The sequence below is a fragment of the Apteryx rowi genome, unplaced genomic scaffold, assembly GCF_003343035.1.
Source record: "Apteryx rowi isolate R43461 unplaced genomic scaffold, aptRow1 scaffold_4, whole genome shotgun sequence".
NCBI classification, from domain to species: domain Eukaryota; kingdom Metazoa; phylum Chordata; class Aves; order Apterygiformes; family Apterygidae; genus Apteryx; species Apteryx rowi.
The window spans coordinates 706,797-725,081 of record NW_020450529.1 but is presented as its reverse complement, the minus strand read 5'-3'; the positions used below and the strand labels follow the sequence as shown (position 1 = coordinate 725,081).

The window sequence follows — 18,285 nt, the reverse complement described above, 5'->3', positions numbered from 1 at the left end:
TGCTGCTCTCTTTCCTGAGCGAAGAACGCCGGGAATCGGATCTGAACTTCCTCTGGTGCAAAGCATCAACCTGCAGGAAGATTACGGGGAAACTGTGCTGAGAAGTGCGGTTGGGTTTTCTGTTAGGGTCTCCGGTATAGCAAAAAGACGTATCTTTTTCAGAGCGCTCAGAGGAATAAAAGGGATACCTCGCTCTCAGGAACTGAAGTCGCTTCGTGCCTGCGTAGCTGATTTATTGTGATCCTACCTTTAAAAAGCGTGCAAATGAAAAGCAGCATGTATATACGTCACACGTTAGCATTCCTGCTTGCTTGTTCTTTCTCAACTTTAAACAGAAATATCCGTTGTCTCCCCGCAGCCTCCTACGTGATCACTGACCAAACGGAGCTGCGGAAGATCAAGTGCATGGAGAAGACGGGGATCAGCGTGACGAGGGAGCTCATGTGGTGGTGGGGAGTGAGGCTGGCGACCGTGCAGCAGCTGCTGGACCTGCTGCAGGGGCTGCAGCTCTACCGGGCGGCCCAAGTCATCCTGGACTGTGAGTAGCCGCCCCCTGCTCCCTGCCCCGGGGGCTCCGTGCCTCGTGTCCCGGCGCCGGGGCCCGGCCCCGCAAACCCCTCGTTACCGCTAGGAACGCTTTGCTGGGAACTTCCCGCTCAAAAGGTTTCTCCGATTCTGATTCTGATTCTCTGCCCTCGTAAATAAAATTCCTGAGGGGAAAGCAGGAAATGATATAGCCAAGCTTAAAGGTAAGGTTGGGTATGGTCTGAAGCAGGAGCATCTCTCTAATGCATCAGACAGGGCTTTAAAACAGACAGACTTTAATTATGAAAGTTTTCACTTTTCGTATATTCTTGTTTCTCAGTGAAATTTTGTCATTAGGCTCTAATGAGCAACCAACTCAGGGCAGAAAAACGTATGACCAACTCTGGCTCTGCAGCCTGCTTTCCTGCCCCGTGAGAAAAAGCTTGTGAAAAGAGAGAAATGGTTTACCTGACTACCTATTCTACTGTTTCTTTATCCCACTTCATATTTTCTCTACTCGTATCATATGTGCTCCTAGTTCCTTCCACAAATTAAACAACTTTAGTTCTTTATAACTCTTTGCATGTAATTCTTCGCTCCTGTCTCCAATTTGCCATATTTCAGATGTATGTTCTTTGAGATCGGATGACTAGAGCTGAACACAGATGCGCCTTGTTAAACTGCTGCGTTATAAAAATCATAAGGCTTTTTTTATTATTATTTTACTTTCAATTTTTGTGTGTTGAAAACTGTTTTATTTGCAGCTGTCCACTTTTATAAACCAAACTGATCCTTGATCCAGTTCTACCGCTAAATCTGTTGGACCCTGAATAACATGCTTAGCCTTTCTGTATTGAGTTGCCCTGAGAAGTTAGGACTGGACTACATTCCCCTTTTCACATCTGTTTTCACCCAAAACCCATTTACTTGGAAAACAGATGTTTGCAAGAATTTCACCTGCTCTCCATAGAGAATTACTAGGAAGGAAAACTACGGATTTTTGTTATGTGGCCAGAAATGCTTAGTGAAATACTAGGATTTTTCCAGGCACCCGTGGAAAGAGGACAAAGATGATGAGGGCACAGGCTTTCACAAGATGGAAAATGTGCCGGAGCACCTTCTGCTTTTCGCGTTCCGCCAGCAGGGATTGTCCCTCGCGATTTTGGTTACAACATGAGCCTGTTGCGAAACAGAAACAGCGTCAGCGGCCGCGGGGCAGGACGGGGCAGGGCGGCCAAGAGCGGAGTCAGCCCGCAGCTGGCACTCGCTGCCGCCTAGCAGCTAGAGGCATTTCTCAGGGAAGTTCCCATAACTCGGCAGTGTTTTCTTGCCGCTGCATTTCTTTTGTCTTTCTGTAGGTTTCTGGTGTTAGCATCACTTTTAACCTTCATTTTGGAATGGCGAAAAAACTCTTTGCATTCGGTCGTATCAGTTTAGGAGATGGTGACAGTTCTTTTCCCTAGCTCTTCTGCTGAGCAAAGAGAGCTACAGGAAACAACTTAGTTCTGTTTTGCTTTGTACATCAGTACTGTTGGTTTAGTCACAGTGACTGTGACTTTGAGGGTCCAGTCTGAGCGGACAGGATGGAAAACGAATTTTTTTACCTATACACTGAATACACTTGACCTAGATATCACCAGTGCAATAAGCCTGGCTCCCTCATTGTGATATTTTACGGATACCTCAAAGCAGACAGTGACTTGCTCTGTGTCCGTTCAGTATTTAACAGGGTATCTTCCTAGCCCATAACGAGAGTTTCTATGTGCTCTGACAGTACACAGAATAACCTACCACACCTTAAGCTTGAACTAGTTACCGCGGTTGCCCTCTTTACCTTTCAGAAAGCATTTGGGGCCCACCTGTGTTTACTGCTGGCTTATTTCAGTGTATTCCTCACACAGCGCTCTTTGGCGTTTCTGTAATCCCACTGTACGCATTGTCATTTAATCAAAAAAAATGAACAGCTGCGTTTTCCTTCTGAGAAACATAAAAACTGAAACAGAAGATTAACTGCTTTTTTACAACTACGTAAAAACTGCAACAATTTTCAAAAAATTTGTATCTTTCACAGAAAAGTCTGTTTTGTTCCTCTAGGTACGATGGCTTCTTTTCTGTGTGGGTTAATTTTGCATTTTTGCAAAAGCTGTGTTCAACAATGCTGGAAATGTGGCTTGTAATAACAAATGAAATGCTGCTGCTTTTTCCCCAAGGTGGCAGAGAGCTTTCTGTCCTCCGACAGGCCTTTAAAACGAGGCCACGAGGAGATTTCAGGCCGAGATTAGTTCAGCACATGGCAGCGGTGACTCACGCTGCAGCTTCAAGAGGAGCTTTGTTTGTCTGATTTCAGATAGCTGTCGCTTGCGAACCGCAGCATCGCTGGCTTCGAGCTGGTGCGCGGCACGTTCGGGACAGCTGCCCCCAGGAAACCCGGAGGCTGCACAGTGCAGCTCTGCGATCATCGGACTTGCTCCCGTGCACAAAAGCCAGGACGCGACACAGGTTTAGATCTCAACAGGCAGGATTTTAAAGCCCCTCTTAAAGCCCCTCTTAGACAACATTGCTTGCACGAGGACCGAGTAAGACTTGCTGCTTGAATTACGCACAATGTGCAGAGCCTCCAGCCTCCAAGCCAAGAGCAAATTCCAGCAGCATCACCTGTCAGATACGACACAGACACAGAAATAATCATCATCGCAGCGCAGAAGCAGGTGCGCTCCTCCCGTTTGACCGGTTTGAGTGGTACGCAAACAGCGCTGCAGCTTGTGCAATGTGCACCTGACTCCAGCCTCCAGTGCAAGAGCGGTACCTGCTTTCTCTCGTGCTTCTGTGATTCACCCATTATGTTAATATTTTGAGCTTTCTCAGAAATATTTCTGAGACTTTTTGGACTTCGCTTGCCACCAGCAGCAATAACTGAGGGGTTTCCCCTGCTAAAAATAAAAGCCAATCAGCTTCTTCCAGACTGGAGGAGTACGCTTTGTGACTTCTGCAGAAAAGCTTGGTTTCTAAAAAATCAAGTGGGCTAATGCAAGTAAATGGGTCTTTGCAATGACTTCTGATGGGCTAGATTAGGCTGCAGGAAAGTAAATACTAAGAAATCATGGCAAGAAAAGGACATACTCAGTTCAGCTCCTTAAGACATTGAACTGATGTACTAGAGATCTAAGATCCCTCTGTTTCTGCTCCATGCAGAGCATTATGAGGTTTTTTTATTATGAGCTCTCTGAATTCTGTAGGGCAACATGAAGACCAGAAAAAGAGGATGGAAGACACCAAATCTTGTGGACCAGTCAATTTTTAGTTATGTTTCTGGCTGATCAATAATCATTTTTGCCCCAAATCAATTCAAATGCAATGACTTATAAAAATGAAATGAATTTTTTCCCTTAACTTCTTACAATCTTCTTTTATATTGAACTCCATAGCAAAATTTAATATTAATTTCAGTGGCAGAATGTGTGGGTTATTTTGTCACTCTTCCATGTGCAGTAGTTAACATTTTCTGTAATTAACTGAGTGTAGGTCTTCCATCATGTGCTTGGTCATAAACAGCGGTGCTTTCTAGCAGGCTGGTTTTAGGTTTAAACAAATCTTTTCAGTCTTTACCTTTTACTTCTGTTTTTATATCCGAATATGCTTACTCAGCTGATGTTTCTCAAGCAGATACGATGGAGTACACACCGCTTGTTCTGTTGGGCATGCTCTTAATAAAACTAAGACGTCCCAACTCTGACAGTCTTTACATCACCATAACTCTACTCAGTCTGACTTCTGGATGTCTGGAATAATATTTTTTTCTGAACTCATCTATGCATATATCAGTTCTTTAGCTTCAGTGGTGACCTCTTTGTCTGATGTGCAGGAAGTTGCAAAATTCATGAAAAGTGCTGAAAAGATGGGTTGAAAGAAGGAAATGATTCTAATTTCAGAGGTTTCTAGGTTAAAGTACTAGGGGAAAAAAACCACCAACAGCAGAACAGTCAATTTTGACTAAAGGTCTGTAGTCAGTACATACCTAAAACAATTTCTAGCCAAAAATCCATAAAGTTTGTGATTTCATAGCATTCTGGCACAGCACTAAAGAAACATAACTAATTTTTCTGAGTTTTAATTTAAAGACCTAGTCTCATCCCAACCTGCATTCATAGGTGACATTGAAGAAAGTGGATACAAACTCCAGACAAAATTCAAAGAAAAAAGGTTACCTGAGATGACCATGCCCACCTCTACCATTATTGCTCTTCAGATACCTCTACTCTTCAAAGCTTAATACAATGAAACTGTCATACCTTATTTTCTCTTAAATTTCAGTTCTACAGAAGTTAATGAGATCATTTGTTTTCTTATAAGGAACACGATTATAAATGAAGTACACCGCTTCCTGCTTGTTGCAGTTACTCCCAATGCTTTGTTTGTACAAAAAAGAACACAAAGCTATTAGCTGATTTCAAAAGCAAACAGAGGCGCTTGGTGTCAACATATACTGCGCTCAAGATAAAAAGCTCATAAAAGTGTGACAAAAAATTCATATTAATACGCTTATTTTCTTTTATATCAAAAGAAAAAATTGTACTAACTATAATTATATTAGTATAATCAGTAATTATTATTTAGTAATTATACTAAATGTATTGGTGATAAAAGATGCCAGGTAAAAAAACATAATTTTGGAACTAAAATGAGGAGTAGATACGGTTATCAGGCATTAGAAAGTCCTTAGATATCTCTAGTGCATGCCGGATATTTCAAAGTTCCCTTTCAACCTCAGTTTTAAACGTCTTCCTGAATTCCAGCTCTCTTCAGGAGACTTTTGATAGCTTCATATATCAGAATGTCTTGAAATTTTTTTTACTTTATTTTTTCCTCATCCTAACTGTAGCCTAATCTAATGTTAATAACTTCCTCTAAGATGTAGCTATTCTTCAGTTCCTTGTATGCTGAAAGCAGCTCTGTTCTTCTCTTAAGCATACTTCCTGGTTGCTTTTTTCAGGTCAGATTCTGAGATTTGTGTGTACACAGAGTAGGATCTTGAGGAGCTGTAATGAATCAATAATTTGGCCTTTAATTTTTCCTTATATATCAGTTATTCTTTCCTGTGGCGGCTGTTGTGTTCTTCCTTGATTGTCTCCAATTTGTTTCTTTCTGTTAATAAGTGAAAATATGATTCTTTATTGAAACTAGTTCTATATAGGAAGGTGTTTTCTGGAAATGAGCACGGTCATGACACTAAAACCACGCAATTCAAAATCGCCTGAAAGTATTTAGCTGACTAAAACCAATGGAATTCTGTCAACCTTTTTCTCAGTTCCATGACAATTAACAAAGGATTAGATGCCTTCTCTTGGCTGTGAGATATTTGTGGTTTGAGATCATCAGCTGCAAGATGTTACATGAAAAATGACAAAATAAATAATTATTGCTAATTTCTTATTAAAAGAGGCTATATATCTTTTGCATAGTCATAACTGCTATTTGTTTCAAGCTATCACTTTTTTATTTTTTCATAGTAGTTAATGTGCCTATGAAGTGAATTTAAATATTAATAATATTCAAATAATTAAACAATAAACATAACACATTTGTAGTGTTCATTTAAACTTACAGCTCATTTTCCCTGCACAGCTGATTAGAATCTGACTCTTTTTCCCTGGTAATCTTCATCTTTCTGTTTTTCTCTTTTGCAGGGAAATCAGCCTCTAATGTTACCAATTCTGAAAAAAAAGAGCTGGTAGAGCCGCCTAAAGAGGAGAATATATCTTTAACTCCCACAGAAAATAAAGAGAGAGAAAACGAGATAAGCCTGTTGCCATTACCAGACTCTTCACATTTGGGAATATCACCAGCAGGTAGTGAGTAAAATGATAATTCTGCATTTGCTTTGAAGCTGGAATGGCCATACGGACCAGACTGGTTCCCCTTCACTTTCAGTACAGTATAAATGATTGCATTACAGTTCAAAATGGTCACATTTGAATGGTTGCCTTTTTCCCAGCACTGTTGTCTCCCAAGCTGTTTATTCCTAACTTTACCCCAGGGCCTCACGGCTCTCTTGGCTTTGAGAGATGCTGCTATAACTATCCTGTGGGGTCTCGGAGCGCATTTCCCAGTTCCGCCAGAGCCCCTGGTCCCGTCCTGGCTCCATGCTGAGACTAGAGCCATGCATACGCTGTCCCACCCCGTGTCCTTGTTTCCACCCAAAACACATCTGGCCCAGAAGAGAGCCCCGCAGGCATCCACGGCCCCCCTGCCTGGGAAAGGGAGGGACCAGAGCCACCGGGCGAGGGGAGGATTCCCGACCGACAGTACCCCGGCGAGCTCTGGGAGCTCCGTAAGCCTCAGACAGGACTAAAGAGATCTGCACGGTTGTCTTGCAAGGAGGAACCAGAAAAACAGCTCCGTATCTTCACATAGTATCTCCCATTTTGACAGCTTGTTGCAGATTATACCATTTAGGAAATTTGACAAAATAACCCAGACCCTCATAATTAGTCACCCGGCCTGTGATATTACAATAAGTAAGGTGTATTTTCAATGCTGTTAATTCCCTTTCAGACCGTATTTCTGTAGGAGCTTTGTGTTCACTCCCTTCACCACCAACTCCCCCAGGAGACCTCTTGAAATCCTTACAGTCAAATCCTCCCGTCTCATCAAGTGTGAAGGTAAATCCCTTTCATACTGCTTGATTATAACAATGCAAATTGTATTTATGCCATTTTGTGTTTCTTCAGTTAAAAGATCATGTGTAGACTTCCATGTACTCATATAAAATATAGATCTACTGAAAAAGTGCAGCCTGATTACAATGTATTTAGGTTCACTATAATACTAACGCTTTAAGATTACTTATGATTTACGTCACTTTTCTTGCCACTGAAGGACAAGTGAGGGACAAAATTAACTATACTGCATACTGCAAAGCTGAGCATGGAAAATACACCCACAAATGGCAGTTAATTTTCAAGTATAGATTTTGTAGGAGACTTAACATTTCTCGTATGACGACAATGCAAAATGAAAGCACTGACTTGTCAGAATGGCATATTTTTTTTTGCTTTAAATTTATACTTAAAGTGTGGTGGGTTAGTGGTTTTATAGTATCATCATTTATGTTGGAAGAGTGGAAGGGACCTCTGGAGGTCTCCAGTCCAACCTCCTGCTCCAACATGGGCTAATGTCGAAGTTAGGTCAGGTTGCCCAGAGCCTTGTCCCAGAGCTGAGTTTTGAAAACCTCCAAAGATGGAGGTTCCACCACCTCTCTCTCTGGGCCCCTCTTCCAGGGCTTGACCATCTCACTGTGAAAGGTTTTTCTTATGTTCTCAATGATCTCACCGCACAGCCTCCTCTTCTTCCTCCCTGTAGCTCTCTGGTCTTTGAGATAGCCTGGCTAGATCTGTCCTGTGGGGTCTCAGAGGGTGTGCACATTCTGGTCCCATTTGACTCTGTGTTGGCATGATTTTGTTTTGTTTTGTTTTGTTTGATTTTTTTTTTTTTTGGAAGATTGTATTTTAAGACTTTTAACTCTTTTAAAATAACATGGTACAAGAGCACCAGGCAGAAGAGAAGGTTGTTACAAAGAACATAGTAGTTCGAGTTTCTGGAGAGGGAGTTACTGTTTTGTTATCTCATGTCTGGAGCACATCAAAGTTGTGGAAGCTGCATGATTATTTTTTGGCTCTACGGGAACTGTAATATCAAATGGCATTAGGACTTTCCGTACTGGAAGCAACAGATTATTTTACAAGGCAATGCCACATGCTTCAGAGGTAGATGTATTACTGCATGAGGGACACTCCCTTCTGGTCCAGTTGTTGCTTAAAGTATGCCCCAGCCATAAGAATTAATGGTTCTTTTAACTTACACTAACGTCACTTCAAATAAATATATGGACTTTTAAGCAAAACTAAGTCTGTTTTCTGGGAAAGGTGGTAATGCAAATTGGTAACTGTTTTCCAGTCTCTTCTACTATGCAAAATTTTTACATCAAACAGATCAAGACAAGTATTAGAAAAGGAAAACACAATGAGTGATTGCACGGTACTTTTCACAGTTTCTTTCAACAATCACTTCACTCACTTCTTAAATCATGGAAAAGACAATAGGACGTTTGAAAGGGAAGGAAAAGGCATATGAATTTTCATGAGATAAACTTGTTTTTTCTTCAAACGTGTAGCCCTGCAGCTCTTCTACTCCTCAGCAGGAGACAACGACTGATCTCCCCAGCGGGAGTCTTTTGTGGACCCAGAGGGAAGTTACTAATGCCACAGATGGTTTTAGTGATGAGAGCAGAATTTGTGAAGGTTCTTTTGCAGATGTCTACAAAGGTCAGAGGCACAACACAATGTATGTCATCAAAAGACTGAAAGAGGCAAGTACTCCAGCTTTTGTTTTTTTTCTTTCTGAAGGGAAATATTTTGTTAGCACCTCTTGAACATTAGCAGGTGTCATTTAATATTATGTGGGCTAGGAACCAGAGCTGCTATGCAAGACAAAAGGGAAATGATGAGTAATAAGTAAACCTTGATTCCACAAACGTGTATGAGAGATATCATACTCTCACAAGTAATTCTGTTAACTTTATCCGTGGGCGTAGCCCAAGCGAACTAGCTGCATTGAGAATTGGATCAGAGGTGTCTTTATGCTGTTTTTTTATTTTCAGTTAATTGGTGCTTGTGACACACAATTGTCATTAGTGATACTTTCCTACTTTCTAAGTGGTTTGTCATCTAGAGAGTAAAAGCTTTGTATAAAAGCAGTGTCTTAATAATTACTATTGACATTATATTGCATATTTTCGTTTTCAGACGGAATGTACAAGCCCAAATTCAACTCAAAGATTCTTTCATACAGAAGTACAGATTTGCTTTCGGTGAGCGGTTGACTTTTAAATATAGTCTGTTCACATCCTACGTGTGGCCTGTTGCTGGTGCGTTTAGTGCAAGACTGACGTGCATATCATCTACCGGGCACTGTCCTGTGCTGGGGGCAGTGGGGTTTTGCACTGCCTTTGCAGGAGCCCTGGGAAGCAGGGGAGGGAGTGGTGCTTTCCGGAGCCTCGTATCCCTCCTAGTTGCTCGGAATGGGGCTGAGCTATAAACCTCTCTCTTCTCTGCGACTAGGTTAGCCTTGTGCAATCCTGCTTAGGACCATTCTGTGCTTCCAGCTGAAGGACACAACATGGTTTCCAATTGCCTTGAATTTAGGAATTTATTCCAGCTCAGGAAAGTACTTTTCTGCACTGCTCTCATTTCATTTGCAAAACATTGTTGATCTATGTTTGCAGGTGTTGCCATGTTAACATTTTGCAGCTAATGGGTTTCTCAGTAGAAACTGGATTACACTGTCTGATATATCCATACCTGCCTAATGGATCACTACAAAACAAACTTCATTGTCAAGTAAGTAAATAATATGGGTCCATTATCTACCTGCCCTGTAAGGATACTGTGTGAAAAGCAATTTTATCTCCTCGAATTCTGAGAAACAGTAAAAGAAGGTGCCCAAATATGTTGACTGTATGTATTAGAAAAGGTTGCAACTCTTTTTCAGTTTTTCTACAGCAAAGCAGATCAGGTCAGCAAGAAGTTTCTGCTTTGCAGCCCTAGGAATTTTTAAATAATAAGTCCGCAAAATGTGTCTGTTCATATTGTAATATTTTATTGGATTTGGGAATATGTTACTGTAGAGTCCATCGTCATATTCTGTTGTGTCACAAGCCTTCACTGACAGTACATGCTATGAAGTTGTACAAGGGCTTAAGGGAGAACAGTTTATGAGAACTTCACACCTATTGAAAGAGCATTTGCAGAGGAAATCATATGACAGAAACATCAGAATAGTGATCCATCAAAAACAGTATTATGTCTCAATAATGGCCAATTCTTGGTGCTTTGGAGAAGCATGATCTCTGCTGTATCTTTACCTCACTGTATCCTATGCCAGGCAAAATGTCCAGTACAGTACATAAGAAGAAATTCCTTCCTGGGCCTTGAAATCATCAGCTTCCTGCCATGGACCAGATTCTTGGTTTAGGTCTTCAGGAGTTTTGCTAGTGATTGCAGTGGAAATAAAACTAAGCCTTTTGCTTGCAAAACTACTAATGTCTTATAGTTTTTATTCTGTAAAAATAAAAATATCAGTCTTTCTCACTTTCTTGCAGGATGATTCTGCTCCACTGACCTGGGAGATGCGCATCAGCATTTCCACAGGACTAATCCGAGCTGTACAGTATCTACATAATTTTGAAATTCTTCATGGTAATATCAAAAGGTGAGGGGTTTGGCACGTCCTTGTTCCAAATTTCTTTATTTCCAGGATTTCTTTAATACTAATGGCTGAAAGCTCCTAAAATTTTGAAATCCATTTGCAGTATCTTTCTGCCTTCTGTTATCTCTTGTTCTGTAGGGTGTTTACCCTCCATATGTTCATTTGCCTCTCTTTTCAGCATAATGGAAGTGTATTCTTATGGTAATTTTTGGAGTGCTTTCTCTTCCCCCTCTCCCTTTCTCCCCATTCTTTATCCTTTCCTTCTTACATACCAGGCCAAATACTGGAAGTTGTGTCCTTCAGGGCTTGCCTTAACTGTAAAAATGTAATTCTTTACCTCAAGTTAAAGTAATTACTCAACCAGTAATGCTATTTGCCTTTCATTATCATAGCTCAAATGTCTTGTTGGATGAAAACTTTACACCAAAGCTCGGACATTCAGGTCTGCGATTGTATTCTGTTGATAAGAAATCAGAGTATGCTATGATGAAAACCAAAGTCCTACAAGCTTCTCTTATTTATCTGCCAGAAGATTTTATCAGGCATGGGCAGTTAACAGAAAAAGTTGATATATTTGGCTGTGGTGTGGTAAGTTGCCTTTTTTCCATGTTCTGTTGCGTTGTATGATGATTCTAGACAGGAAAAAGGATATATGGACATCTGCTCATCCTCTCCATATACTCATTTTGCCTGCAATTTCACATCATAGTTTCTGACTGTATAATGGGTTAAAATTGTGTTTAATTATGTTCATCCTACAAATAAACTTCAACTGGTGGCAGAGTAAGGTGAATCTTTTGAGCAACAGAAGCAAAATTCTTTCTGGTTGCAAAAAAATTTATTACTGCTGATAGTTTAGAAAAAAACAGAGCAGCAGAAAGACTGCAATTAGATTCTCAGAACTCTTGCAAATCTGCCACATCAAATGCTAACAAACATCACCTGTTAATCTGGAATTTCAACTAGAATAATTGAATAAATAAGACAGTTTACTACATCTCCTGTCTCAAAATTTTCATTTTAATAGGAAGTTACTGTATTCAGTGCGGTTTTTTATCTAGATTTAGAATGGCTTTCTTCTCATCCCTTGGTTTAATGTTATCTCTTGTGTCTCATTACAAAATTTAGACTTGGTTCTAGAGGTGGATCTAAACTGTCATGGAGATTGCCCAAATCTGGTGTTATTTAGCCATGTGATGTGGGAAAATAATTTCAAAATGCTGTAGTAGTTCAATATTCCTTTAGTTACAAAACTCATTTTTAAAAACATAATTTAAATTGTTTTATCTGTCAAATATATTTTCTAGGTTTTAGCAGAGATATTGACAGGGGTTAAGGCAATGGATGAAGGAAGACACCCTATTTATCTGGTAAGGAAAAGCAGAAATAATGAACACTAACCTGAGTGAATGGGGTTGTTGTCATAAATTGAATTTACATTTTACATAAATGCAGTTTTTTATCTGCAGTCTGCTTGCAGATCCTAAAGAAGCGATGTTTAGAAGCCATATCCTAGTTCCACTAACATCAGTGGTCTACCAGCCCTAAAATAGGAGCAGAATGTATGTTCCCATTTCACATATCAGACTCATCAGTGCTGGCCCTAATTATATAGGAGATGCTCCAAAATCACTGGTGTTTAAATACATGCTTATTTAAGAAAAAAGGCTTTGTGTTGAAACTCTGCTGCATGTTTTTTATGTGCCAGAAAGATGTATGTTATGAGCCAGAGTGAATGGGGAAACCTGGGTAGGAGATAACTGCAGTTGCTCTTTAAGATGTTTATCAGACATTTATGTATTACACCAGTGATTGGAATTTTTATCCTGGCCAATCTGCCCAAGCTGTAATTAGAACTACACAAACAACTTTCACAAACAACCAGAACTGGCCAGGCTCAATGAATGCCACTAACACCATCTTAATGAAAACAGACTCCGCTTACGGGATATACTCCTGATTTGATATCTTGGTGAAGCCTTGAGGGGAAAAGGACAGTATTCTCACTTACTATTTCCAAACACATCAGCAGTGTTCAAATGGATTCAGAAAACAAAGGATCTGAGGTTTCTGATTTCTTAACAAGTATTTGAAAAAGACCTGTGCAAGAATGCCATTACATACAGTGCTGATTATTTTTTGTTTTTTGAAATGGTCAGATCACAGGCATAAGTCTGTAAGGCCTGCCTCAAACAGCTGGATCTCCTTTAGTGAATTGGACGTTAGACACATGCAGAGAAAACCTTTGGGCTTTTTTCCTCCTGTGAAAACAAACGTTTCTGTCACTTGAACTAAGGGAGATTCCAAAAGCTTTTAAGTCTGTAAACCTGCTACTAAGGAGCAATATAACAAATATATAAGAAGACTCTTATCTACTCAGTAGTACAGATAGAAATAAATGTTTGTGTTAATTTTGTCTTCACTAATGTATCTCTTTCCCTTGAACAGAAAGATATGATTGCTGATGAAATTCAAATAGTGAAAGAAAACTCATGCTCCAAGGTCAAAAATTTTGAAAAGCTAGCTGCCAAGGAAATATGCTGTAAATATCTAGACAAGAAAGCAGGACACTTGCTGGAAGAGATTGCTGTTGATTTTGCATTGGCCATCTGCTTTTGTCTGAGAAAAAAGAATCCTAACATAGCAGAGGTAAATATTTTAAATACAGGAGCAGGAGTTTAGTCTCCTTGCTACCAAGGTCTGAAGCTACAACATTCATGCCTTAACTGTTTTATGAGTATGTTTTACATAGCAATATGTGTAAGCAGGGATACACGGATTATTCCTCATTCACAGATTTCACTTTTAAAAACAGGTGCTTGAAATTATGGAAATGGCTGAAAATAAGTTAAGAGAGCATAACATTTGTGAAGACAGCACTTCTTCTGGATCTTCCCTGAACACCCCAGAAGAAACAGATGATGAGACAACTAGCCTCAACGTGGATGGTGGTTCTTCACAGGAGAAGAAAGAGGATAGCACATGGACAAAGACCATGACAGGTGCCAATCCATGCACACCTTTAACAGGAGCTGTGTCGCCTGACATTTACTATGGACGAATGTCAAGGGTCCCTTGTGAATCAGATGAATCAAGCAGTTTTATGTGGAATTCTGCAGAAGGGTCTACAGATGAGCTATCTAGCAACAGTTGTTACAATTCAGAAAATACCACAACCTCCGAGTACAGGAAAAAGGAGGAAGGACCTGTGAATGGACTCCAGGAAAGAAACATGGCATCCACTGAAAGTGATGAGACCTCGGAAACAACGTCTACTGCACAGAGCACCTTTCAAGGAAGAAATGCAGACCTTGATGCTTCGTGTTCTTCACAAGGTAAATCTCATTAGTTCTGAAGGGTGGACACAGAACGTTCAGACATACAGTCTTCAGGGTCCTGCGGCAAAACTGCTCATGCTCCTGTTCTGATAACCACAGTCTTTGTGAAAAGTGCCCTAATATTATAATAGTACAGATAAAATACTCTTTTCTCCAGATTTTTTTTTTAAGTTCTTCTTCCTATCTAGAAACACATTTCAGTAAATCCTGTGTTCTTGGTTTGATATTATCAATAAACCTACAAAATATTCTTTGGCTTTCTATCAGATTTTTTTTCATAAACCAGATTTTCTTTTAATTTAAAATTATTGTCTATTCCTTAGACAAAGATGGATTTTTTTTTTCTCAATATTTTGGCTTTTTTTTTGTTTTGTTTTTCAGCATTAGCCAGAGAGACATCTTGGAAAATAAAGATAAATGATCAAAAAAAGAAGCTCATGGAAAATATTTTACTATATGAAGAAGACAAATTAAACAGTTCTGAACTTTTCGAATCTTAAATTGGATGGATTTATTAGAGGTGACCAGCTCAGAAGAAGAAATAAGGACTGTCTCCTCATTAGAACGATGGTAAAAGTATACCTTTCATATAAGGCTAAGTAGCAGATTTTGACCAGAAACATTAACCCTCTCTGAAGAAAACAAAAGTGATCACATTTGAGATGAACCAGAAAATATCTGTTCTAAGCAGATTAAAACAAAATGCAACTCTGTAAACATAAATGCCTTCTTTCTTCTCATTTGCAACTTAAACAAAATATGGCAAATACCAAGAACTACCAAAATAATTTTCAAGGTTCTTTTGCAATGCACTTCAGAAGGCATCTGCACATAATGTATCTCTTATTTAAAATCACAATCCTAGAAGTTATAGGGCAAGCATTGATCAGCAACTAGTTGGCAATACTCTTTATTGTTATCACATTGTACACAAGCAGACAGAAATCTCTGAAGAGACTGGAGATGGTTTCAATTTCCAAAATAATTATTTTGTATAATCTTATTCCACATATTTGGAAAACACTCCCTATCAGAGAGAGAATTTTTATGCAAGTTCTCAGATGAATTCCATTTGACTCTTTTTCAATGTGAATTGCACTGAAAATTGTTGTAAGTGAATAATTTAAGCCATGTTAGTCTACTCTATGACCTACTCTACTAGCTGTATGTATATGATGCTGTCTTAAGTCTAACTTTTAAGTTTCACTGTCAACAGCTCTAAAACAGTGTTTAGTACTTGGTAAGGATGTTTTTGGAAGTTAATTTCTGTGTTCTTTACATGTTATTAAGGTCTCTCATTTTGTTTCACATGGTGACTATTATATATTTTGGATTAGGAACAAGATTTTAATTTAAAAACTACTTAATTTTTTCATGGATCATTTGAAATTTGATTTGTTAAATTTCTTTTGGCAATGGGTAAATGAATCAGTGAAAGATAAGCTAGTAAATGGACCTGTTTGTGGAGCCCCACTCACTGAGCATTCCTTGAGAAGGAATTTTTTGTGTGTGTCTTGTGGCTTACCCAGCAACAGTAGTAGCCCTGGGGTCACTCTCCGTGATCACTCTGAAAAGAAAAGAAAAAAAAAATAGAAACTTGTATGCTGTCCTATTTATTATGAARTGAAAACCCCTCAAGAAATGAGTGTCACTTTTATTGTTATGGCTATTTATTATTTGTCTTACTGTTTGCATTTTCCACTCTTGTGCAATCTAAGGAAATATATGTTTATGATGAGCAAAAAGACCATGTAGCTCAGCATACTGACAAAGGTGACTGCTGCCTCAGTAGCATGGATAATCAGACCCAATCTATGGAAATGGGCAAAATTCCCACTGAAGTTCATGGAATATTTGAAAAAGCATACAAATTTATATGTAATTCTTCTCAATGGAACTGTGTAATGGTATAACTTCCCAGGCTTTACATTAAGATTGCTGAGTAAGGCCTCATAGCTTCTATATTTGTATAGTACCTAGTTCATTGTGGGTACTATTATGCACATGTAAGAGTATTTTAACTTAAGATCTGAGTATTATAATCATCTACACATTTATCAAGTGGATTTTTACACTCAAAACTGATAGAATTCCTTAAATATAAGTGCCTTGGATACTGTTGATATCTTTTCCAGTGTCAGGTTGTTTTATTTTAGCAGATTCAAAGAAAGAAAAAAATGGTACTGACATAAACATGAAGAGTATATTCAGATTATCCAAAAATTGCTTAATTTTTTTAAGATTTCATTGAGATACCTTATGGTGATGAAAGTTTAATATTCATTGTTTTTGATGTATATGTTTTGGGAGATCCATGGTTGATACCTCAGGTCTCTTCCAGGAAGAAATGTGTATAGACACACCCACAGAGCTGAATGAAAAACCTGACTCTTTTTTTTTTTTTTGCTTTCCAAAAACATAATTTAGACACAGTTCTGTTTCGCAAAAATACTTTAAAGGTCTTGTTCTCATTTTAACACAGAACAAAAATAGTGAAGCTGAAATTGTTATTCTTTGCCTATTTCCATGTTAATTTTAAGATATTCTGAGGGAGTATACATGGTTTTGTAGGTTACATAATGTACCATATATAAGATAAAGCATAGTCTACAGTAATGGTGCTCTGTGACCCAACTGTTGGCTGTTCAGTGTAACGCACGTTTTAATCTCAACCTGGCAAATTTGTAATTCGTTAATATATTTGTGAATAAAATACTGAAAAAGCCCTTTCTGTGTATCCTGTTTTTGCACGATACGTGGCACAGCAGAACGCATCTCATCCAGCCTCTCTGCGTAACTTGTGTTCTTAAGGAAGCAGCTCAAAGTCTCTTGGTGCATACTTAATTATTAGTAATTGCAACAGTAGTATAAGCATACATCTATTAATTCACTGTTAAATAATTGGTTTTTGCTGATCCTTTGAGGCATCCCTAAAGAAAGATTCCACTCTAAAACTAGCAGTGACAGTTACTGTAGTTTAGATGCACCCTCTGTGTAATATTCTCTATACGTGAGACACTGTAGCCCTTTCTCAAAAATGAAGGAAATCTCTACTCAGGTGCTCTTTTGTCATGAACACTGGCATAAGGGCACAGTATATAAATGGGAACAAAAAGGCAGTTAATCTGTAGAACTGTGTAAATCGAGTGAATGTGGAGATTAGCACCTCGCAAAGGGCAGGTGGGACCTGGAGCCTGAACGTGACCCCACGTTGGTGACTGACGGTGACAAGTCTGAAGGTGCTTCAGAGCGTCTCGCCTGTTTCTTTAGCATACATAAATACTAACGAACACACACAACAAAGGCAATTCTTCAGGTGACGCCGCACATCCCCCTGCACCATCGTTCTGGTGCCCCTGTACAACGCTCTCGCCTACAGGCGTCGTCAGCTACAGGAACTCACGCAGCACAGCCCCTGGGGCTTCTGCCCTCTCCCCGGCTGAAAGGCATCACCGTTCTCTCTCTCACTGGGTCCTTTAATTAATAAAGCCCGTGCGTAATTAACAAAGCCCGGTAGGAGAGTCACCGGGGGCCGCCGCGCCGCGCCCCGCCTGCCCTCAGCGCCAGGGCGGCGCCGCCACACCGCCCCCTCCCCCCCCCGCCTCTTCCCGCCCCCCGCCTCTTCCCGCCCCCCGCGGCCGCTCCCGTGCCGCGCGCGGCGCCGCTGTGAGGGGAGGCGGCGCCGCCTTTCCCGCCCTTCCGCCGCGGGCGCCTCAGGGGCGGTTGGGCGGCCGTACCCGCTCCCTCCTGCGAAATGTCCCCAGTGGCGGCTTGTAGTCCTGGGCCCTGTTACTGAAAACGAGCTCACAAATGTGTTTGTCAATGAAGCTTTCGGGTTTCAGTCGTCGTTTCCTTCCGCTAACGAATTTTGGAGGCGCTTTCTAACGTCATTCGTTCATGTGTTTTAAAGGCTTCTAGTGTCATTCCTGCCACCCCTGCTTTTAACCACGAAGCAATACTTATTTTGTGGAAGTCTTTCAGGTCTGGGCTTCCTGTTCTTGCAACAAACTCCAAGAAATAACACAATGGGGTGAGAAAGCACTTTTTACTTACAGTGCCATCTTAAAAAAATCCTATGTTTCAACAGCGCTGCTTTCTCTTTTGTTGCGCTTACTGTAATTGGCTTCTTTCTATAGATCTTCAGGCTTTCTTAAAGGCA

The 18,285-nt window shown here is 40.0% G+C and overlaps 1 protein-coding gene across 1 annotated transcript in view; it reads left to right on the top strand.

Annotated features, from left to right (window-relative positions):
* The window catches only part of IRAK2 (interleukin 1 receptor associated kinase 2), a gene marked incomplete at its 5' end in the record, with an annotated part of 23,926 nt that extends 7,074 nt beyond the window's left edge, over nt 1-16,852 (top strand). Inside the window, 12 exons of the mRNA XM_026074998.1 lie at nt 359-538; nt 6,210-6,374; nt 7,078-7,184; nt 8,696-8,890; nt 9,327-9,391; nt 9,806-9,920; nt 10,682-10,791; nt 11,181-11,376; nt 12,096-12,158; nt 13,237-13,437; nt 13,604-14,123; nt 14,508-16,852. Of these exons, the coding sequence (XP_025930783.1) occupies nt 359-538; nt 6,210-6,374; nt 7,078-7,184; nt 8,696-8,890; nt 9,327-9,391; nt 9,806-9,920; nt 10,682-10,791; nt 11,181-11,376; nt 12,096-12,158; nt 13,237-13,437; nt 13,604-14,123; nt 14,508-14,626 (2,036 nt within the window). The remainder of the gene's footprint in view (nt 1-358; nt 539-6,209; nt 6,375-7,077; nt 7,185-8,695; nt 8,891-9,326; nt 9,392-9,805; nt 9,921-10,681; nt 10,792-11,180; nt 11,377-12,095; nt 12,159-13,236; nt 13,438-13,603; nt 14,124-14,507) is intronic.
* Nucleotides 16,853-18,285: the final 1,433 nt, after the last annotated feature.